Source organism: Convolutriloba macropyga, chromosome 11, assembly GCF_964194025.1.
Source record: "Convolutriloba macropyga chromosome 11, txConMacr16.3, whole genome shotgun sequence".
Classification (NCBI taxonomy): Eukaryota; Metazoa; Xenacoelomorpha; order Acoela; family Convolutidae; genus Convolutriloba; species Convolutriloba macropyga.
This window is the reverse complement of record NC_134478.1, coordinates 33,252,879-33,276,495: the sequence shown is the minus strand read 5'-3', so window position 1 is coordinate 33,276,495 and position 23,617 is coordinate 33,252,879. Positions and strand designations below refer to the sequence as shown.

Here is a 23,617-nt window from a genome sequence, read left to right as displayed (position 1 = left end):
ATATTTGAATCTAACATTGCACTTTTAGATTCAATTTTTCAGCTGTTTTTACATTTCGCCTTGAGCTTTCATAATTTGTTTTCTTCCTATTTTTTAAAAAAGCATTTGGGAGGTTGCGTGGCTGATATTAGCTGTTTTGGTGGTCTTTCATTTTGATTGACAATTTTTTTATAATGTGTTTGTAGAAAATTGGCTTAACTTGAGCAACTTGGCTTTTCAAGAGAATTTAATTAATATTTTCGCGGTTTAAGGGTTCCGAATTTGCTTTTATGTTGGAATAACATCTTAATTAAATTTTAATTTCATCAGCTGTTGCATCGGTTTTTGTCAGTAAGTTTTCGCATGGCATTTTTTTCTGTTTTTTGTAATGCTTTGTTTTTAGTGGTAATGGAATAGTTTCAACATTTTAACATCACGAATTTTAGCAATTTTTTGACAAAACCTGCAATTTTTTCTAATTTTTGATTTTTTTCCTATTCAGGTTTTTCCAGACCCAGGGGCCAGAAAACATCCTATGGGGTTTGATAATAAGTTACTGAGAATTTTTTAATGGTCGCGAAATAGTTTTTCAACTTTTTAATGTCACAAATATTAGCAATTTTTTGATAAAACTTGCTTTTTTCAATTTTTTTTGTCGTTTTTTAGATTTTTTAGCCTTAAGAGCCAAGGAACCTCCTCTAGGGTTTGAAAATAGGTTACTGAATAATTTCTGGATGAAATGGAAGGTCTTGCAAGATTTTAACATCACAAAATTTAGCATATTTTTGATATTTTTTGCCATTCTTTTCCAATTATTTAACTTCTAGTCGTTTTTCAGATTTTTTGAGCCTCAAGGTTCAAAAAGCTTCCTCTCCTAGGGCTTGATAATAGGTGAATAAGTTACTGAAAAGTTTTTGTTGGTCATGGATTAATTTTCAACTTTTTAATATCACAAGTTTTGGCAATTTTTTTTATAAAACTTGAAAACTTGGAATCTTTGAAATTCTTTGTAATTTTTTAGGTTTCTCTAGCCTCAAAAGCCACGGAAATTCCTCTAGGGTAGTTCATAGATGTAATGGAATAATCTTCAAGATTTTAGTATAAAGAATTTAAGCAATTTTTTAAAATATTTGCAACTTTTTTGTTTTTGATTTTTTTCCGGCAACAGAGGCCCTGGGACCTCCTCCAAGGTGTGATAATAAGCTGATGCATAGTTTTTGGATCTAATGAGATTGTGATCAACATTTTTTTACTTTTTTTACTACTGTTTTAGTAACATTTGGATAAAATTTAAACTTTTCAAATTTTTGTAAAATTTTTGTTCCAAGTGTATGGATCTTTGAGCCAGTGAAACTGTTTCAGGCTTGAAACAGGGTTGCTGGATAGTCTCTTGAGACAATGAAATGGTTCTTAGGATATTAATGTCTTGAATTTTGTCAAGATTTTGTTAAGATTTGCAATTTTTCGCATTTTTTTCTTTTTTCTGAGTTTAACGACCATTACCGGCCAACGAAATTTTTCAGGTCTCGGAGTTGGGTTACTCGACAGAACTTTCGAGACAAAAGATGGTTTTGATTTTTTTTTGCAAAGTTGAAAACTTTTTAATTCAATCTTTTTCAGTTTTTTTCTTTATGATTTATTAACAAGGTTAGAAAACTAGATGTGGCAGTGTCGAATCCAATCATGGAAGATATTCCTGTCTCCTTCTCTCTCTTTCGGTTAGGGTTCCCTTCCTTCTCTTTCTCGTTCACGTTTTATCTCTCTCTCTCTCTCTCTTTCTCTCTCTCTCTCTCTCTCTCTGTCTCTCTCTCTCTCTCTCTCTCTCTCTCTCTCTCTTTGTTGATTCGGCACTTCAGCTGCTGTTATGTGGCGTAATGTCACCATCTCTGATCCTCATTATCAATGAATGATAGTTGGAATGTTTTTTTCATAAATGGTCTAACAGGCACTTTTAGGAAACAATTGTTAATTGCTCTCCAAAGCATTTTGTAGCAAATATATTAATCCTGTTTATCTTTTATGCAATTTTTCGCTGGACCTATTTTTCGTTTGACTCATTTGACTTTGTATTCATAAGGGGATAAAGAGGTGACGCCCTGAGGTCACTAAACCATGGCTAGCTGTTGACGAATCCAACCGCTCGCCGGTCGTTTTTGAGAGCAATTCGCCCGACGCTAGTCGGTTATGTTTAAATGTTTGGTCGCACGTGACTTAAGTCACTCTCAAAAATGACCTCTCTTAAATTGACTTTTCTTTACTTTAATTCAAAGAGATAAGGGCAAGTGAGTGTATATCACTTTAATTCAAGGTTGTTTAAGAGCAGCTAATAGAAGAAGCAATAAGTTACACAGATTCCTATTCAAAATTTAATATCGCATTTCTTAATGAAAGGACTATTTTTTTAGTCTGTCTTTAATTTTGAGACTGCAGGTCTACAAAGCTATTGCGGCTATTTTCTGACAATCTGCCAGCTACGTTTTATGAATGTTTGATTTTTGTTTGATGAATGTATTTAGCGTAGAAATTTTTAAGTGATATCTTTAGAAAGCCAATCAAGCATGCAAACCTTTTTGAAGTGCGTCTTCAAGGATTTGTTGAATCTAAATCTTCATAATTGTCGCTTGTTGCCACATTCAACGATTTTTTTGCAACATATTGTTGTGAATGTTGTAGATATCTGTCAAGCATATCTTAAACAACGTTAAAGGATTTTGAAATTAAATTCTGAGAAGTTATCAAGTTTTTCAAATGTTTTGGCTAATTTTCTATACATTTCAAAATAATTTGGATTTGTTCGAGTTATAGCAGTGAGCAGTGTTCTCGAAAAAATCGGAACCACTTTTAAGGGGTTTCTGGCTTATCTGTGTTCCAGCAAGTTTTTTTATTTGCGCATGCTTTTTACTCTATTATAGACAGGTCAGTAACAAATTTTGACTTTGTGCTAATTGCAATCCTTCGTTTTGTCGATCCTGCTTTGAAAGGCATCTGTGACCAAAACCACAAAAATCTTTTCCTTTCATAATTTTTGAATAGCATTTTGAATGCATTTAAATTGTTTTTTGTTTGAAATCATTTTTTTGGTGTCAATAGATTTTTTATACTTACCTCGATAGGATATGCTGCGATTGATTATTAATTACCTTTGAAGGAAGTTTAAAGCAGTTATTTTAAACATGTGTGTGTGTGTGTGCGTGTGTGTGTTTGTGTGCGCGCGCGTGCGTGCTGTGTGTGTGTGTGTGTATGTGTGTGTGTGTGTGTGTGTGCGTGCGTGCCTGCTGTGTGTGTGCTTATGCAAAATTTTTGCTTGGCCGAATTTGAGCTTTTATTTTAAAACATTCGTTGAATTCTCAAGTGACTTCTTCATTTGCGAAAGATTTCGATTAGTCGCACTCCAATGTAAAGTTTGTTGGTAAAAGAGAATGTAGCATAGGATGTAACAATGGCCTGATTGCCGAGTGGTTAATGCTAATGTCGAGGAGTACGGAGGTTATTGGTTCGACCCCCCCCCCTGGTCGGACCGTTTTGCCGATAAAGAAAATTTTATTTAGGCTACAGCCACTGAATTAATTTGGCCCGACTGTCGTTGGAGAGCAATTTGTCCGACGTTCGTCGGTTTATGCTTACTTTTGACATTTTTGCTGCCGTGGCAAGTTTTTGTCCTTTTTAATTAATTCAATGGCCTGATTGCCGAGTGGTTAATGCTAATGTCGAGGAGTACGGAGGTTATTGGTTCGACCCCCCCCCCCCTGGTCGGACCTTTTTGCCGATAAAGAAAATTTTATTTAGGCTACAGCCACTGAATTAATTTGGCCCGACTGTCGTTGGAGAGCAATTTGTCCGACGTTCGTCGGTTTATGCTTACTTTTGACATTTTTGCTGCCGTGGCAAGTTTTTGTCCTTTTTGCATTCTCATTGCGATTGCCAAAAAGTCCAGTTTAAAATGCTTAGTTTTGGATATTCTATTATCTGTTGGTATCCGCAACTTTTCATTCTCAGGCTAAAATCAAGACATGTTATTTATTAATAAGGAATTTTGCTATAGTTTTTTCAGACATATCAAGGTGTTTGTTTGTCGCAAAAATTGGCACAGAAATAGATTGTTTACCAATTTTGAAACTTGAGCTAGGCAACTTTGATATCTTGTTTGTAATTTACATGCTGGAAAGCTCGAGGACTTTTTTCCTAAAAACTCAAGTTATTGAATTTTGTTAAAATATACGAATGTTATTTCTGTTGTACATAAGGCCATCCGATTTTGAGGGTTTCTCATCTACTTTTTGTATTCAATCGAAAATAATCAAAATGCCAAATTTCCTTTCTTTTTTTACTTTTGCTCATGTATCAAAAAAGAAAGGAATTTTGGAATTTTGATTATTTTCGTTTGGTTCACTGAGTAATTTTTAGCGCTTTCTTTCTCGAAACACCCGTCAAAGGATGCTGATAAACTGGGCAGAAATATATGCAACAGCAGATTGGGGAGACTTCTCGGTCAAATAATTTTTTAGTGCAATTAATTTGAGGGTGTCAGAGTTGCTGACAGTTTTGATTTTATCAGCTGTTCCTCAATAACCTCAATGTATTTAACAGTTTTCTACCATCTAAGTAGCAGGGAATTACACGATCAGACAAGACAAACAACGAAACAAAACAACAAAAATATTAATTACGGTCAAACTCAGGATCTCGTTTTTTTTTAAAAAAAAGAAACAGTGACTAACAAAATCAATATAAAATAAAATAAAATCTAAGCTTAACAAATCAACTGGTACTCTTCCTTTCAAAGCCGATGAGACCAGGGTTTAATGAGACTCGGTAGCAATTCGACAAAAATGAAAACGGGCCAAGTTATTACAACAATTAGCTTTCAACTAAAAATACTAGACAGATTCTTAGGTAACTCCTCAAGAAGCCAATGGCCTGATCTTTAGTGAGTCAATGATAAAGACAATGCCATCTTGGAGATCTAATGAGAATTGCCGTTAATTAGACTAGTTGTAGTTTCTTGAGACTAGACTAACAACAATATTCACGAACAAAAACAAAGGTTTATTACGACGAAAACAACATTTTTATTACAAACACTTAATAATAAAATCAAAATAGCATTAGATAAATCCCAAGCATGAAATTGAAATTTAACTAGCATCCGAAATAAACTAACCTTTACTTCTTTAGAAAAGATATAGAGGTCTAAAGCCCAAAATAAAGAACTAAATGGCAAAATTTGAAGACTTTTTTCAAAACATTTTTTAAAAATGAAGCATGCAATTAGAATCTAAGCAGAACCAGAATTAAACTAACTTTGTCTTGAAAACATATGGAATGTTATTTCTGTTTCATTTAAGGCCATCCGTTTTTGAGGGTGTCTCGTCTACTTTTTGTATTCAATCGAAAATAATCAAAATGCCAAATTTCCGTTCTTTTTTGACGTTTGCTCATGTATCAAAAAAGGAATTTTGGATTTTTGATTATTTTGTCTTGAAAATATATCGAACTTTGTCTGGAAAATAATGGAACCAGTCCTTAATCAGACTACATAGAAAGCCAATAATAAGGAACTAAAAGCCAGAATTTGAAAATACGTTTTTCAAAACTTTTTTTTAAAAAAACAAATCGAAGCTTGAAATTGAAATCTAGGCAGCATCAGAAATAAACTAAAAATGTCCAGAAATTATATGGGACCAGTTCTTAATAAGTCTTTATAAGACTAGGTGAAAAGCCGAAAATCAGAATCAAAAGAAAAAAATTGAAAAAACATTTTTTTAAACAATTAACCAGTTCATAACAAAAACCAAAAACCTTAGTTATCAATCGAAATTGTTGGATAGATTCTTTGATATCTCGACAGGAAGCCCTTAGGACCTGTCATTATCAAAAATTTGTCATACAACAACAGAAAAGTGACACGCACATCCGAAAACCAATTAATTATATAAGGAGAAAACCTCGTGGAACCCATTAAACAGAGATTTTCACTGAAAACATAAATTATATTGTTCTTGCTATGTTCTTAAAAGCCAGTGGGAACCATTGTGAATGTTGTAGTGTGACAAGAAACCACAAAGTAAACTCTTAGATGGGCAAAACTCCGAAGATCGCAAATATTTGACAGAAGAACACAAAATTGTGAAACATTTTTTGTGAAAACTCGGTTCAGAGCCATACAATCAATAAATAGTCAAAACAACCAGAATACCAGTTAAAACAACCAGAATAAAGATTAGATTTTTTGTTCTAGAAAGAAGATAAAACCTGGTTTTACTGAGACTATGCTACAAATAGACTGAAATAAGATTTTAAATTAAATGGCAAAAATCAAGAACTCTGATTTTTTTACCCAAATAGTTACAAAAGCTAGATCAATTACTTGTAACACCACAAGAAGCCAGTTGTAACGCTTATTTATAGAAACAAAGTCTTAGGACTGCAATTTACAACAACTACAGTAAGAACTCAAAATGCCACAATCCATTTTAACAAAACTGTGTTGAGCCAGTACCAACAAGAGTTATCATCTGAAAAGTTTATGAGTCTTCAATTGGGTCAAAAGTGAAAAGTGGGTACTAATTTTGGTGGGACTTGTCCAAAAAGACACATCAAACTTCATTTACCAGCATCAAATTCTAAAATGTTACTAAAACACTATCAAAGCCATAAAACCATGAATTTAATTATGAAAACATCAAAGAGATTAATATTTGTATCCACCAAAAACTTGATGTGACAATGAAATATTGATAGCAAGTTGTCAAAAAGAAGAGCAGAAAGGAGCAGAGTTCAGAAAGTCGTTTAATTTCAAGACAATTAATTTAAAGGTTATTAAAACCAGTGGCTGTCAATTGAGTTTATTAATGAAATTCGGTGGTATTTCCAGACAAAGCTACTGAGACCTCTTTTTGTCTTGAATTTGCGATACGTCTACCACAAGAACGACCAATAATAGCAAATCCAAAAATTTCGAGCACATGTTGCAATTAAACGTCTTCGAAGCCGTTTAAATCGCAAACCATAACCCATTCGCTATAAAAAACATTGGTCATGTTCAATTGCGCCTTGTTTTAGAGTCAGTTGGATGCTTCATCATTGTGATATGACCAGAGAACGTAAAGCAAATTCAAAAATAGACAAATATTAAAGAATAAACTGACCTCCAAAAATTTTTTAGAAACTGGTATTTTTAGATCCATAAAACCAACTAAAAATATAACCTATGACCGATGAAACATTATTTTTCTATCACCAGAAAGTAGATGCAATCTGTGTTTGCAAAGACGAAGCTACCATCAAATATTTTCAAGATTATAAGAGCCATTAGGTCTCAACTGAAAGGATTAAATAGGCTCACTTATATTATTTAAAGGAGACAACTGGGAGCAGTTCTTAATAAGACTAGTTGAAAAGCCGAAAATAAGAAATAACAGAAAAATTTGCAAAGGCATTTTTTTAAACAATTAACCAATTCATAACATAGACAAAAAACTTTTAGTTATCAACTGAAATTGTTAAATAGGTTCTATGATATCTCGACAGGAAGCCCATGGGGTCTGTCATTATCCAGAATATGTCATACAACAACAAAAAAAATGGCACACACACATCCAAAACCAATTATATTTTAGGAGAAAACCTCGTGGAAGCCATTAAATCATGAGATATTCGCTGAAAACATAAATTATATATTTTTTGCTTTGTTCTGCAAAGCCAACGGGAACCGTCATAGATGGGCAGACATCCAAAGACCACAAAAATTTGTCGAACACAAAATTGCAATATAATTTCGTAAAAACTCGGTTCAGAGCCGCACAATCTATAAAAAGTCAAAACGAAAAGAATCAGAATAAACATTAGATTTTTTGTTCTAGAAAGAAGATAGAACCTGGTGTTACTGAGACTATGAAACAAATTGAGTGAAATAAGACTTTTGAAAAGTGGCAAAAACCAACAACTTAGTGGCTTTTTATCCATATAGTTTCAAAGTCATATATGGCTTTTTATCCATATAGTTTCAAAGTCAAATTTTCAGCTAACAAAAGCTAGATTAGTTACTTGTAACTCCACTGGAAGCCAGTTGTACCTCTCTTTCATAGAAACAAAGTCTTAGGACTGCCAACTTCAACAGCTTTAGTAAGAACTCAAAATTCCACAATCCATTTTACCAACATGTTTTTGAAGCCAGTACCAACAGAAGTTATGACCTGAAAAAAGTATGAGTCTCAAATTGGGTCAAATTTGAGGAACAGTGGGTACCAATATTTGTGGGATTTGTCCAGAAAGACACATCAAACTTCATTGACCAGTATTATGTTCCAAAATGTTACGAAAACACTATCACAACCAGAAAACCATTAATTCCATTATGAAAACATTCAAGAGAATAATGTTTGTGTCCACCTAAAACTGGATATGACAGCGAAATAATAATACTAAGCTGTCAAAAAGAAGAGCAGAAAGGAGCAGAGTTCAGAAATTCGTTTAATATCTAGACAATTAATTTAAAGGTCATTAAAACCATTGGCGATCAATTGAATTCATCAAGACAGACGCTACTGAGACCTCTATTTGTCGAGAGTTTGCGATACGTCTACAACAAGAACGACCAATAATAGCAGATCAAATGACCAATAAATCACAAACCGTGACCCATTCGCTATAAAAAACATTGGTCATGTTCAATTGCGGCTTGTTTTAGAGTCAGCTGGATGCTTCATCATTGTGGTATGACCAGAGAACGTAAAGCAAATTCAAAAATAGACAAATATCAAAAAATAAACTGACCTCCAAAAATTTTTTAGAAACTGGTGTTCTCAAATCCATTAAACGCACTAAAAATATGACCTATGAGGAATAGAAATAATATTTTTCTTTCAGCAGAAAGAAGATGCAAACTGTGTTTGCAAAGACTGAGCTACTATCAAATATATTCAAGATCATTAGAGCCATTAGGTATCAATTGAAAGCATTATATTGGCTCACTTATATCATTTAAGGAAGACAACTGGTTCTACTACTAGTGATTTTAAGTCAGGATACTACAAAAAGGACAACAAATGCGGGCAAAAGAGTAGAATTGTATTTTGCACTTTGTCGAAGCCTTAAATAGGGGCTTTGAATAATTACTTTTTTTATTGGAGACTGATCTGGTCTGCATTTATTGTAATTTAAAAAATAAATAGCCAAAATCTTTTTTGAAAAAGACGTCACAGTAAAATCCGAAAAAAGTGTCATTTTCGAAAACGACGATGAGATCAAAACTAGCCTTGATACTGCTGAGCGTACTGTAATAACAAATAATGGTTCCAAATTTTACCGAAATAGGTTTTGCAACAAAATGTTTTAATATATCAGAAACAAATGACGCTCTTTGGATAAGGATCATTTTAAAATGGCAAAAAACCCGAAAAAGGTTCGTTCCAAAACCCTCTTATAGGAAGCCAGAGTAAACTAGCCTTCTTTAGAGTTTACTCGAAATTAATTGTGTCGGCAATTTTTAGGTCATTATTTTGTCAAATTTGAAAAAAATGGGCTGAAGAAGCATGTTTGGTGCCAATTTTGATGATCAAGCTAAATTTTGATGAACCAAAATTTGAGCAAAAATTGCCAGATCAAACAATTCAGCAAACATCCTCTGTGTTTATAGGCGAACCTATAACGCCATCGTTAACAAATTTAACAGATTTTAGCGAAAATTTGAGGAAAATTCCGGAAAACGTGAAGAAAAACAGGGGATATCTTTCGAATGTTCACAAAGTTTTGAACCTCGATAACTACCTTGGAAAACACGAAATTCAAAAAATCTCCTATTTCATATTCTAAGCTGTACGATGTTCCTTATGATACCTCTCACAACTATCTACGATGAATATATCGATGGGTCAGAATTGACCGAGCAATGAAAAACCAGTTGACCACATAGTCCCCCCACACTTAGAAGGGTCGGAACAACAAATTGCAATGCTAATATAATTAATCAGAAAATTTTCATTGGGAAGTTGTTGAGTTCTCAATATTCTCAATATAGCCTTTTCTATTTGTTTGAACATAGCAATGACTGATTGCATAAAGCGATGAACCAAAGCTGCATCCTGAAAACATTCCTGATTTTTCTAATTCAATAGGTTTTTTGAGAAGCCCGAAATAAATTGTTAATAGTAACGAATGACGCTTAAAGGTGGACATTGAACGGAGAAGCTTCAACTGCAAATGCAATTGAGCAACTGAAGTTACAGCTCAAGATTCGCATTGACAACCTGTGTCAGTTCCTTCCTCAAGACAGAGTGCAGGCATTCAGTGGAATGTCAGACAGTGAGCGGCTGCACGATTCCATCAACTCTATAGACCCCTCTCTTACCCAGCAGCACAAGGAGTTGAATCAGATGGCTTCTGAGAGCGGAGATTACCAGGTAGTTGGAATCCCTTCCCTCCCCAGATTAATGTTCATACATCATTGACGACCCCCAAATGCAAGTGCTTTTTATATAGTAACTTATTATATGAAAACCCATAATTTGTAAGTGGGGGTCATAAAAAAAACTCTGGGAGGGGGGTTCACAGAATAGATCCGTTTTTTGTTGTTCTTCAATTAGCCCTGTCCAAGAAATGATCCGAAGAGTCAAGCTTATCTGTATAAAATGGTTTTTAGTTCTTCGGTAACACTCTTTTCTGATGATAAAGCAATAGTAGAAAAATTCATTTGTAAGTAACAAGGAGCTTAGAAAGATATCGAAAAGGTCGATCAATGGATGAAATACAACAAAGTAAACGTAAAGGCTACGAAATCTAAATTACTTAGCTTTGGCACTGCTAAAGACGACATCTCACTAAACTTTTCCGATGAAATACTAATAGGTGTAGATTCCTGCGAATATTTAGGAATATGGCTGGATTGCAAACTTTCTTTCAGACAACAAATTGAGTATATACGGAAAAAGATGAATGAATGCTGTGCAATTGTCTATAAGTTGCGTGATGTAATGACAATTAATTAGCTTATAAATTATTATAAAACGTATGAACAACCAGTCTTGGAATATGGGGTTTTTATATATGGTTGCGTGAAATAGTAATCGCGATATAATTCAAAAATCAAAAACGGTTTTCAGAATCGCTTTTTGTAATGGGTATCGTGACAGCATGTCGGATAAGCTGGAGTAGTTAAAAATTGCAGGGGTGTTTGAGTTACAATTATAGTAGTTTTTTAAAAACGAGTGGTGAATAAAGAAATCTCACAAAGTGAAAGTGCTATATAACTGGAGCAAAGGAAAGCGGGATCAACTCTGCCAATAATCAAATGCAAAGCGAAACAACTCTCGTTAGAATTTAGGACAATTTGTCTGCTGAACCTGTTCAAAAAAGGAAACTTTGAAATCCAAACAAGCCTTAAAACTGAAGATTCAAAAAACGCATATTTGCAAGAATTCAGTGATAATTTCATAATAGGGAACATAGAGCTGGCAAATATTATCTTTAAATAAGAACGAATCAAAGTAGTATCAGATTGCCTCTATCGTTTTAAGTTATATGATTTTGCAGTCTTGGACAGGTTCTTGCTTTTGCGGGATGCCTTTCAGTGGTCAAGGTGCGGAACTAACTACTGTTGTAGGGTTTTAATGATTACTCGAAATTCACTCTTATCATTCAAGAACTGTACTTAGACTCTCATCCTCCTTTGCGCTAGGAAGTGTCTCTTACGGGCATGGGTCTGTGCTGGACTGCATCCTTTAAATAGAGATGATTTGTGTTTAATCTGCTTTTTCGTCTTATTTATATTTTATTCTGTTGATCTTCATCCTCATGATGTTTCATATTTTGTTCAATTTTAATGTTAATTTTCATAATAGTGATTAATTTTTATGCTGATGACATTTGAATTAAATGCTCTTGGGCTGCCTTCGGCAGGTTTTCCGGATAGTCCAGTCTTGACTATGTATATACCACATAACAGTGTTAATTTTTGTGAATTTTAATTGTTCAAGACGAATTACAGATGTCGTGCGTCGTGTTATAAATGGCTTGTTATGAATTCGTGCTTTATTTGATGTTTCTCAATTTTAGAAAAAATAACCAATGCTTATTTTTTTAGTCCTGGCGGGCGAAAACAGATGAGTTGATTGCCAATTTTGAAAGCGAAAGAGCCCTGTTAACACCACAGGTAGGCTTGAATCTGTTTGAGAATTGACATTTTTTCAGTTTATACCATTGACTGGTGCCAATCAAATATGATACCTAAGTAATAATGATTACCATAGTTCATAAAGTGAAGATAAACCTGCAAGGTTCCCTCGTTGCAACGTTTCTCTAATCTTGGTTAATCTAGTCGCAGAATTTACCTGACGGTGTGAAAATAACTTGGAGCTTGTATTAGGTTGAGCAACTGAAACAGAGAAAAGAGAAAGAGCAGCGGAGCAATCTGCTGCGTCAGAAGAGACTGTTCCTAATTTACGAAGATGAGCTGAAAGTGTTCAACGATCTGAGAGAGCGAAGAGAGAAACTGGAGAATGAGACTAACGTGAAGAGAGAGAAGACTGTGAAACCATTGCAGAATCTCCTCAAGACCAAAAGGGATTCCGCCATCAATTCTCAGAAGGCAGTCAACACAACTGTTAAAGACATCACTTCAGCCATGAGGTATAGATTTATTTTTTGAAAATAATGTTAATCAATGTCCTTTCCGAATCTTCATAATTACATCATTTACCATAATGAATTATATTATACTACATTATCGTTTGCTGATGTGAAATTGTTATCAAAATACATTTCTCATTGTTCCAAATACATTTCTAACAGCCAACTTAAAGATCGCATATAAATCATTTATAGTTATATATTTGACGAGGATGTTGTGCAAAGTGTGTTGTTATATTTTGACGGCGAACTAATGCTGAGGATAAAATATCCCCTATGTCACAGAGTTTCAATATGTATCCAGGTCTCAAGAACTGCTGAGTCAGAGAGCGGAGGGATGTGTTGATTCTCAGGCAAAAGCAGTCCACCAGTTGGAGCAGAGACAGCGGGACGAGGATAAAAGAGTGACAGAAGTGAACAAACTGAAGCAGGAGATTGCCCTCATTCAGCAACAGATCACAGACAACACCCACGCTCACTCCACACTCACTACCCCAGAACAAATTGCAGCCAGACAGAAGGTTAACTATTCCATAGCCCAAACAATATCTAATTGGTTTTTCATTTTGAAGAGGTGCTTGTTTAATAGCTGTTTGTTGTTGACGACTCGAAGAGTATTGGTGGAGCGTCTTTTTTATCGATAATTTTTGGAGTGTATTTAAAACAGGATGTAAAGTCAAACTGCGTGAAAACTAAGTGTTTAGGCCAACAGGCTGAGCCAATTGAAGCCGAGAGGACAGATTGCGAGTTTCATGCCACATGTTTGACAGCGAGCGAGAAAAGTACATGTATAAAATTCTTCGCTGAGCAAACGAAATTCATTTTTAATAGCCGCACAGCGATAGCTGGGGCTATTATTGGCCTTCTCTTGGTTTTTTACGACTCGAAGAGGAGTATTGGTTTTCTCGCGGTTTTTTTACAGGAAGTAGATTTGTTCACCCGGCATTTTGACCAAAAAGCGAAAGTGAGAAAAGCTGTCTTGGTGAACAGATTTTCGCTTAGCGAGAGAAGTTTTTTGATCATGCGCTGCGTCTAGTGAATGACTTTTTGACTTTGAAAAGTAGTTTTTGACTGAATTGCACATATAGATAACCGTTTTTAGCCGTTTTTTCGTCTAAGTGGCCCAATTTTTTTGCTTTTAATTTGGTTTCTTGTGGAAATAAATTTTATTGGATACTATATTGAAATGCAACCGTCGGAAATTGATGCCACAGTGTTTTGCAGAGCCTGAAAATGCGTTTCAAATTGAAAATTGACACATAATTTTTGATTTTTTAGTTAATTTTTGGCTTTTTTTTATATTAATTTCGTCATTTTTGGATTTTTTAACCGTCTTTTTGTTAACAATCAGTTAATATGGCAACTTCTCTGTGATAAGTCCTATACTCAACGCCTCTTTCTACCTCGATGTAATTTTGTTTCATAAAATTGTACATATGCTAATCCGATTTTGGTAGTTTTTTTCCGATTTTCGTCAGTTCTTCGTTTGTCTTTTGGTTGTAGTTGCTAGAAATAGTTTTTTTTGTGCAACATGAGGGACTATTATTTCGTTTCAATAAAATTTCAATCATTTTTTGGCGTTAATTTTTGAAAAAACAGTTAAGATTTTTTCATTTTTTCAAAAATGCCGTCTTAATTTAATTGGTCTTTGACCATTTTTTTGCTAAATATTTCAATGTTTCTTATATATGACTTCTGCTTTTTCCTATATTGTTGTTTTCTTCAGGAGGATAGATTTTGGTATCGGATGACTAGTTATATTTTCTAGGTCTTGAATGCTGAACAATGAAATGTATTCGTTTTTCTTGTATTTTTTAAATTTTAACTTTCAAAAATCAAGAAGAATGTCTTTTTGTTACGGTGTTCCTTACATTGTGTCCATATTAACATTCTAGTTAGTATCTTTCTAGCTTTGTCCTGGCACCTACATTTATTTTTGGTATATTGATTTTTTCAGTTGTAAAAAATGAAAGATTTCAGCTTTTTCTTAGATTTTCGTCTTTTCTTTGGTTTGCAATTGATTTCATTCAGCATAAGGCGGTACTGGGAGTTTAATAGCAAGAGTTTTCCAAAATTTTTACTGATGGCTAATAACTACAGGTTTTTTCCGGCCTTGGCAATAGTTTGAACTTTTTTTGCCTTTGAATATTCTGCTACTCATGTCTTTTCTATGATCAATTTTATTTTTGAATGAAATCATGTTGTCTAGCTTATGTACAACAAGGAACAGGTGTGTGTTTTTGTCTTAATCGCAGTGATATGAAGTGTAGTTTTAGGTGTTTTCTGGTTCTCAAATTTGAACTTTCTTTTTTGAAAAGATTTAAACTTAGTAAGATTTTCTAAGATTATTATCTGCCGTTTGCTTTCGCGATCTTTTTCAGATTGGAATCATGAATTATTTGAGGGGTGTTGATAACCTTTTCAGCTTTTTCAGACTATCAGGTTTTTGAGCACCTTAATTATTTTGGATTTTTTTAACGTTACCAAACGTTTTCAATAATATAAAATTTTGCTGCATTTTGTTTCTCTTGTTGACAGTGGTTTAAATTTCACCAATTTTTAGAGCAGACCTGGAGAGGTAGTGAGCTAATGGTTTCATACAAAAGGTAGTGGCTTCCGTTGCAATTACGGTTTTGTTAGTGAGGTTCTGATGCTTCGAGTCGCTTCCGGAATTCTTCCGGCTATGTTTTTTTATTTCGTCGTCATGATTTTTGTTACGACCATATGACGTCACAGCCACTTTTTGTTCATTCGTTCATGCAATTTTAACTGAATTGCATGTGTGACGTCATTTTTCGCTCTTGGTGGAGCGAGTTTTTTTGTTCATGCGCGTGATTAAATTTTTGGTCACACTTGACTTACCTCACTCTCAAAAATGACTTCCTCACTTTGAAATTGACTTTTATTTGCTTTAATTCAAAGAGATAAGGTCAAATGGGTGTGTGTCACTCTAAATGAAGGTTATTTGAGAGCAGCTAATAGAGGCAGCAATAACTTATACGGATTTTTAATCAAAATATAACAGATCACTCTTCAATGAAAAGACGAATTTTTTTGGTCTGTCTTTTTTACTGTTTTTTTAGACTGCCGATCTACGAATCTATTGCGGCTATTTTCTGGCAATCTGCCAGCTATGTTTTCATTTTTTTCAATCAGTTAAACTTCTTAGGAGTTAGATGAGGAGATAGCCCGTCTGCAGAGTAAAGATGCAGTTCCAGTGGAAGAGCAAATGGAAAGAGTGAAATGGGATCTGCAGTTGGTCAAGACTGACTTGAGCAACTTGAACAGAGTGCTGCACAACTTTGAGAACAGACTACATGAGAAGGAGAATAAATTGGCCACTCACAACCAACATGCTCACAAGGCCTATCTGTTAGCGTCACTGAATACGTTATTTAGTCTTAAAGAGCAATGGCATTCTATTCTGCCAAGCTGTAGGTCGAATGAAACAACTGTTTGCCCCTTTTAAAAAATATTTTTAATTGCTCTCAAACGAAGTTTGTAGCAATTATATTAGTCCTGTCGGTCTTATTGCAATTTTTTGCTTGACCGATTTTTCGTCTGACCCATTTGATTTTTCGTCTTCAAAAACGGGATAAGCAGGTAGCACCTAGCGGGCATTCTCAGAGCCTTTCAGCTCACTAGTCTCCAAGTATGCTATTCACGGAATCTGTTTTGGAGACTTGAACTTATGGCGTGGAGGGCGGTTGTTAGAGGTTGAAGACCCCCACCACCAATATTGCGGCCCCTGTTGCCCCCTCCCCGTGGCTGGCTACTGACAAAGCCAACCACTTACCGGTCGTTTGAGAGCAATTCGCCCGACGTTGCTCGGTTATGTTTGATTACTATTGATCTATTAATAGCTATGAAAGCGAAACCGATAGCTGACCGACCAGTATTCCTGAATTGGCTAGGTTTCACCGTAAAACTTTTTAAACTGATGTGGGAGGAGCGATATTGATTAATGGCTTCTAATTTGAACCGAATCAGTGCCTCAATTTGGTTCATACCACAAATATCGATGCACACATCGGAAATTTTGATTATAAACAACAAAAAAAATTTTGAGTGTTCTGTTTTTTCTTGTGTGTGTGTGTATGTGTGTGTGTGTGTGTGTGTGTGTATGAAAACTACTTCGGAGCTGAAAACAATGTATACGCATCCTGAAAATTAAAAAAAATGTTATTGAAGACTAACCTCATCTAGAAATGTGGAATACTCTTTAGCAAATTTAACAAGTGCAATGCTTGTTTTTTCTACAGGAATGTGGACAAAGTTTTCTTATATATAAGATACTAGGTTTATAAATATGATTTTAGTTATATAAATAGGATAGTAGGTGTTTTATAGCTATATAATTATATAAGTGTTACTTCGGATGAAGACCCTTGCATTTTTTTGTCAACTTTGTTCTTTGTTAGAATTTCAAAATGAAATTAAGACTAGTTAGTTGCTCAGAGAGACACTCGTCTGTAGACATCATTTCTTGTTACACATTCTTTTTTTCTTGTGTACTTGTCTATTTTCCTTTCTTTCTGCTTTTTTTTCAAATCTCTATCTTCTTTATTCTGAATCTTCGTTATTGTCGCCAAGTGACGGCTCCTTTCTAAAGTGTTCTAAATTACAACAAACATTTTGAGTTAAGGGAACATTAGATTAGAAATGGTATTCAGAAAAAATTTTATTTTTTTCAGTTTTAATGTTAATATTTTATTTTCAGTGTTTCAATTTCAGAAGTTTGGTTGCTTTCAATGTGTTTGTCGTTAAAAATGTCACCAATGTTTACTACTTATTCACAAGAGATTTCCAGATTACAAAGAATTGCTAGGTTGCACACGTGGGTAAAACATAAAACCCGCAACTTTTACAAATCAAAATGAATCAGAAGTCATCAATCAATGAAAACAAAAGGAAATCAAGCTATATCAAGCGTGTGCTTGAACAACATAAGCCATGCATTTGTGTGAAAATTTTGACCTATCACATTTAGTGATGGTCATAAAACAACTCGCCGGTCCTACCTTTAGATACCGATGCAACGTTCTCAGTTTGGGTGAAAAAACTGCATAAACTGCACTAAAACTTGTCATATATGCAAGGGGGAGAACTTGTTCAATCAGGTGTAAATGAAGGCATATCATCTAATCTAGACGCATATCTAGACGGATTTGTGAAATATTTTACTGATTCTGACTTTTTTATCCTGTTTCGGACGTTAAAATTTGGTTTAAAAATAGACCGATTTCTGTTCAAATCACTGTTGGAGCTTCTTTAACCAACATGATTTTTTCAGTTTGTTTTCAGAAATAACTGATTGATCTTAATTTTTAACTTTTTAACAATTTGTAACCGTTTGTACAGGCTTTGTCTTCAAATACGCTTTAATTTCTTAACCTGTGCAAATTTCAGGAAACTGTTTTGGTTGTACTTCATAAATAACTCCCTCGAAATAGGAGATGGAGAAATAGAGGTGCGGAATATTTTGGTATAAAGTCCACAGCCGCCTCATTATTGACAAAACGCCTCATTTTTTCACTCATGACTCACTAAATTAGTTAGAATATGAGTCATAGTCTCGGGTCTTAATTTTTAACTTTTTAACAATTTGTAACCGTTTGTACAGGCTTTGTCTTCAAATACGCTTTAATTTCTTAACCTGTGCAAATTTCAGGAAACTGTTTTGGTTGTACTTCATAAATAACTCCCTCGAAATAGGAGATGGAGAAATAGAGGTGCGGAATATTTTGGTATAAAGTCCACAGCCGCCTCATTATTGACAAAACGCCTCATTTTTTTGCTCATGACTCACTAAATTAGTTAGAATATGAGTCATAGTCTCGGGTCTTTTACCCAGCTTGCGGGCGCCAGTGCACTCATGCCAGAGCGTAAGACTCCGCATGTTTTAACGTATACATAGTGATTAATATAGAAGCGGTATACATATTTAATGTAACTAAAACTGCTTACCAATTTGGAATACGTTTTGAAAAGAAAATATTCTGTCAAACTTACTCGTTTCCATCCCAATTTTGGCAAGGTTGTCAATGGCGTTATTTCTGGCTTTCTATTGCAGTATTTGAAGAGGGGCATTAAATTCTATCTTCCCTGTTGGGGGGGGGGGGGTCAATTACGGGAACGATAACGACGCGTATTGATAATGTAATCACAATATATCATTCTAATTAAAACAAATATTTTTGACACCTGAATGTTGAACAGGTATGTGAAGGAACAGTTAGCGATGGGAGGTAGTGGAGATGGGAGTCGCGCAACGCTTAACTTTGAGGCTGACTTTTGCTACCCTATGTTCCTCTCTTTGACAGTCACAGATCAAACTAAAAGCAGACAGGTGGAAATGCACCTGCAGAACAGGGATCTATTTGCGTTCGTCTTCTCTTCAAGAAAGGTATTTTTGTGATCACTTGTGTATAACTATGTAGAAATTTGTTAGCGATGAGTATTTTGATGCGAAAAGAATTAGCTCGCAACTATCGATAAACGAGTGCTCAAGTTTCTTGAAAAGTAATCTGCATCAATATTGGCGTATGCTTATTACTAACGATTTGCTTCGTTTTCCACAAGCAGTCTACGGCGCTGCAAGGGTTACATTAACGTCAGTATGAGTATATAGAGTCAGTGATTTAAGCTGAGCGGGAGAGACGTTGTCGTTGATGAGGAAACTGTGAGAAAAAGAGCAGTTGTATATATGGCGAAAGTTCTGTGAGCATGTGAACAAGTTTTGGTAGAATCGCATGAGGAACGAGAATCCAATTGACTCTTAAAACTGCCTAAGTGTCCCTAACAATGGTCTCCACATTGTAGTAGATTGATTTAACAATACTTTCACGATTTATTTTAAATATTGATCATTCGGAGCAAGTCAGTTTAGGTCCATCCGGCAATTATGGCAACATCCTTCTCGAATTTTCTTGAGCCCCCATAGCTCTATACTATTTAGAATAAAGCTATCAAAACCTTTTTATTACGATCTCCACTCTGTTTCCTCATTCTTGCTAAATTCTTTTGCGGGGGGAGGGGGTTTAAATGATGTAATAGTTTGAAAAGCAGAACCTTCCACATGTGCTTTGTTAACTCATTTTCATGTAAAGACAATTCACAAGGACATAAGAGTACTTTATAGCGTAAAGCGGATTTTAGAGTATCGTCTTTAAGCATTTTAATTGGTTTCGCCTATTTTCTACAAAAAGTTTGAAGAAAATTTGTTTTGTGGCTACAAAAATTGGCTTTGTCTCATCGAGTTTTCGCCTAATATCTTACGTCCTAAGCTCACGAGCGATGTGCATGTATCCTATCTATCCAGTGCATGCTTTTACTGATCTTGTGGTATGACTGTGCTTAAACTTTGTTGTTTAGGTTTATATATATGTGTGAAGTTCATCAATTTTCTCACGTAGGGAGCCTTCGTAATGTCGAATTTTTGGTTCCAAAGATACGGAGATTATGAATTGGTTTGCATGTGTTATTTGGTCTTGTCGATGGTTCGTTCAATCTGATGTGTGTTAAAGGGTCTTCTGATTGCTTCATCCTAGTTGCACTCCAATTCGTTGGCCCTCTTTTTGCAGTTTTTCGATCTTTCCTCATCGCTATCTGTTTTCTGTTAAACATTAATGTTCACTAACTGAATTGTTCTTTCTGCTTCCGTAACACAATTTCGATTCTCTATTTACATCACTTAGAAAAATGATTAACAAACAAGCCTACATGAGCCTCTCAAAGGAGGAGGCGTTCAAAATTTTTGATAAATTACAAAGTTGGAGGAAAAAGATATGTTTATCAAAGATGTTATTACCAAATATGCTCAAAAGATGCTTGACGGTGGTTCAATAGTGCACAATGACTCAGCCAGGACTCTGGAGACTGGAGTGCAAGCACGACCAGGAATCACGGTAGAAATGAGCACGCAAACGGACGACTTTGAGAAAGTAAGATCCTTCCAAAAAAACCGTTTCGAGGGGAGACTCGCAATTTAGTCTTGGGCAGTAGCATAATCGCTAAATTGGAATTTGATAAAACAACTCCACACTGATTGTGCTGTACATCCATACAGGGGATCCACCACTAATGAAAATATAAAGGTTGTAAGTGAGTATGAAGACAGAAAAATTGAAACGCTAATACTATAAGACGAACAATGTTCTTAAACATCATCAAATATGTGCGCAAGATAACTTTGCGGATCATGCCAAACTCGTTAAAAAATGTATTGAAAAGTTCCAACCAGAAGTATTTGTTGTATGCGAAGTTCCTCCTCTAAAAAACTTACCGCAAAACATGGACAAAAACAATTGCATTGACGAGTTTAATGAGCTAATACATAGCACATACAGTAATCAAATTGGATTTAAAATCTTGAATGTGAACAAAAACATTAAAGAGGAAGGAACTAGTATCGATCAAACAGACGAACACAACGTTGGATACAACTATTTATTCTTTGATAATGTGCACCTTAACCATCGATTTGGAGTCCCGTTGCTAAAAAATTGGATGCTGTCGCACTTGTTACTTAGCTCAAACGGTCGAGTAGACAACAACGTTCTATCTAACAATAAAGTACAAACACATATACAGGGCCGTTCGAATGACGTTAAATATGCAAAAGCAAACAAAATCCAATTCAACAGGCAACACAGACTCAATCCGTTATATGTCTCAAATATTTGGCAACACCAATATAATCCAAGTTATGCTACAAATGCGTCACATGCTCAGTATTGCAACACAACTGCCCGTAACTACTACAACTATTGATGACTTTACGGAATTGAAAACAGTGTCTACGGAAGCGTAGTTATAACAATTTCTTGTGATCATATTTATGCTGTATCTAGCCGAAAAAAAGTTTTTTGTCCTCTTTCTTCTATTGACCTCAAGCTTTCCCACGTCAATAGAGAAAAAGAATTCAAACAAATTGTGTTATAGAAAGACTGTGTGCAAGGGACTCTCTTTTAAGTTTACTTTAACAGTAAAACTAACTGCAACGTTTTTAATTACTCTGAATTTTACTTCTTTTCTTTTCATATTAATCAATCTCCTTAGATCTGGCGACATCGAAACAAATCCAGGGCCAGTTTTGTCTCAAACTCAGACCCAAAATATACTTCAAAAGGCGCAAAAAAACTGAAACTTCTTTGCTCTAATTGCCAGAGCATCTCTAAAAAAACTTTTCACTTGAAACAGATAATAACAACATGTACCAACTGTATTTTTTGCTTCACGGAGAACTGGTTAACGAAATTTGAGGAAATTTTCCGCAATCCTCCCTTAGACGATTATTTATGCTTGCGCAACGACAGGTTAGCATCGATGTCTGACAATAAGAAAAGGGGGAGGAGTTTTGGCACTAGTTCCAAAACATCTGTCGCCAAAAATAAGGCATGATCTAAACAAATTTAGCCCACAGTTTGAATCGATCTGGATAAATCTCACCATTGCAAATAAAAGACAAGTATTACTAAATATTTCTTACTGTCCGGATAAAAAACAATCTTGCTTGTTTTTAAATGAATTAGCTTTAAACCTTGACTATGCTACCACTGAAAATAAGCAGATAATTGTGACAGGCGATTTCAACATTGATTTTTTAAAAAGGGAGAACGAGAAAAACTGTGTACAGGAACTACACCTTATGGACTACAGGTTCAGAATAACAAAGAACCAACAAGAATCTCCAACGACTCAAAAACTCAAACCTTAATTGATTATCTCATATGTGAACCCAGCTTATTCGAAAAAGTTTTCGCTTGTGATACTAACCTAAAAAGTGACCATTTTGGTGTTTTAGGAATTTTTAACTGCTATGCAAAAACAAAACAACCTCGATTGATTAAATATATTCATGACAAGAGATACTTTAAGAAATCAAGCTACCAAACACCTGTAAGCGAATTAAATTGGTCACTTTTATATTGAACCCATCTCAAATGGTTGAAGTTTCTGATTATCTTCTAGCGCAAGTACTAAATCTTCATGCGCTTCTCAAAAAATGTTGTATACGAAACAATAAAAATAGTTTCAATTGGCTGTTAAATGGCTAACTAGAAGAACTAAGTCTCTTAAATATTCCAGAGACAAATTTTTAAACGACGAAAACTACAAAACAGTTTTTAAACTAAAGCAAGATGTTTTAAAATCAGAAACAAATGATTTTAACAATTTTTACGCAGATCTCATTGAAGCTGCGGCAACAGACAGGCAAAAGTGGTAACTGATAAATTAAATATGAAATCAGAGAAAAACGCAAACGGACATTAATTATTTGAGAAACGTTTTCGGAGACTACATAACGGAGATTATAAAAATGGCAAACCTTTTTAATTTTCGATTTTCTCAACTTGGCCAATACAAAAGACCAAAAGTTTACAGGGGCCTTAGAGAGAAAAACAACCCTTCAGAACGAACATTCAGTTTCCGTTTTGTCACAGATAAGGAATGTCACGACGCCTTACGTCATCTCATGGTAAGTAAACATCAAGGCCCTTCATCGACACCAGCATGGGCACTTAAAGGTGCAGCGTCGGAACTTGTTCCACATCTGTCATTCATATTAAATCAATCCATCAAAGAACTAAGTTTTCCAAAATCTTTAAGGAAAGCCATTGTAATACCACTTTTCAAAAATAGAGACACAGAGGATCCAGACAACTATAGACCAATTTCACTCACACCATGTATATCAAAAATTTTTGAAATTCTTCTCAGAGACCAAATTGTAGATTACTTATGGAGTGAAAAGCTGATCACCAAAACGCAATATGGATTTAGAAAAAGATTTTCAACCACAAATGCAATCACGTACTGTACTGAGTTTATACGATCAGAAACTGATAAAAGTAAATATGTATCTGCTGCTCTACTGGATTTATCCAAGGCTTTTGACTCTATAAACCACAAAATTCTTGATGAAAAATTAGTTATGTTAGGTTTTAATACATGGTCTGGGCTATTAATCAATAACTTTCTGTCTCATCGCAAGCAGCAAGTAAAAATACAA

General features: G+C 34.8%; 1 protein-coding gene across 1 annotated transcript in view; it reads left to right on the top strand.

Annotated features, from left to right (window-relative positions):
• LOC142349579 (structural maintenance of chromosomes protein 5-like) overlaps positions 1 to 23,617 on the top strand; it is a 91,713-nt gene that overhangs the window by 29,989 nt on the left and 38,107 nt on the right. Inside the window, exons 4-9 of the mRNA XM_075401237.1 lie at positions 10,148 to 10,379; positions 12,059 to 12,127; positions 12,341 to 12,603; positions 12,908 to 13,124; positions 15,773 to 15,975; positions 18,823 to 19,009. Of these exons, the coding sequence (XP_075257352.1) occupies positions 10,148 to 10,379; positions 12,059 to 12,127; positions 12,341 to 12,603; positions 12,908 to 13,124; positions 15,773 to 15,975; positions 18,823 to 19,009 (1,171 nt within the window). The remainder of the gene's footprint in view (positions 1 to 10,147; positions 10,380 to 12,058; positions 12,128 to 12,340; positions 12,604 to 12,907; positions 13,125 to 15,772; positions 15,976 to 18,822; positions 19,010 to 23,617) is intronic.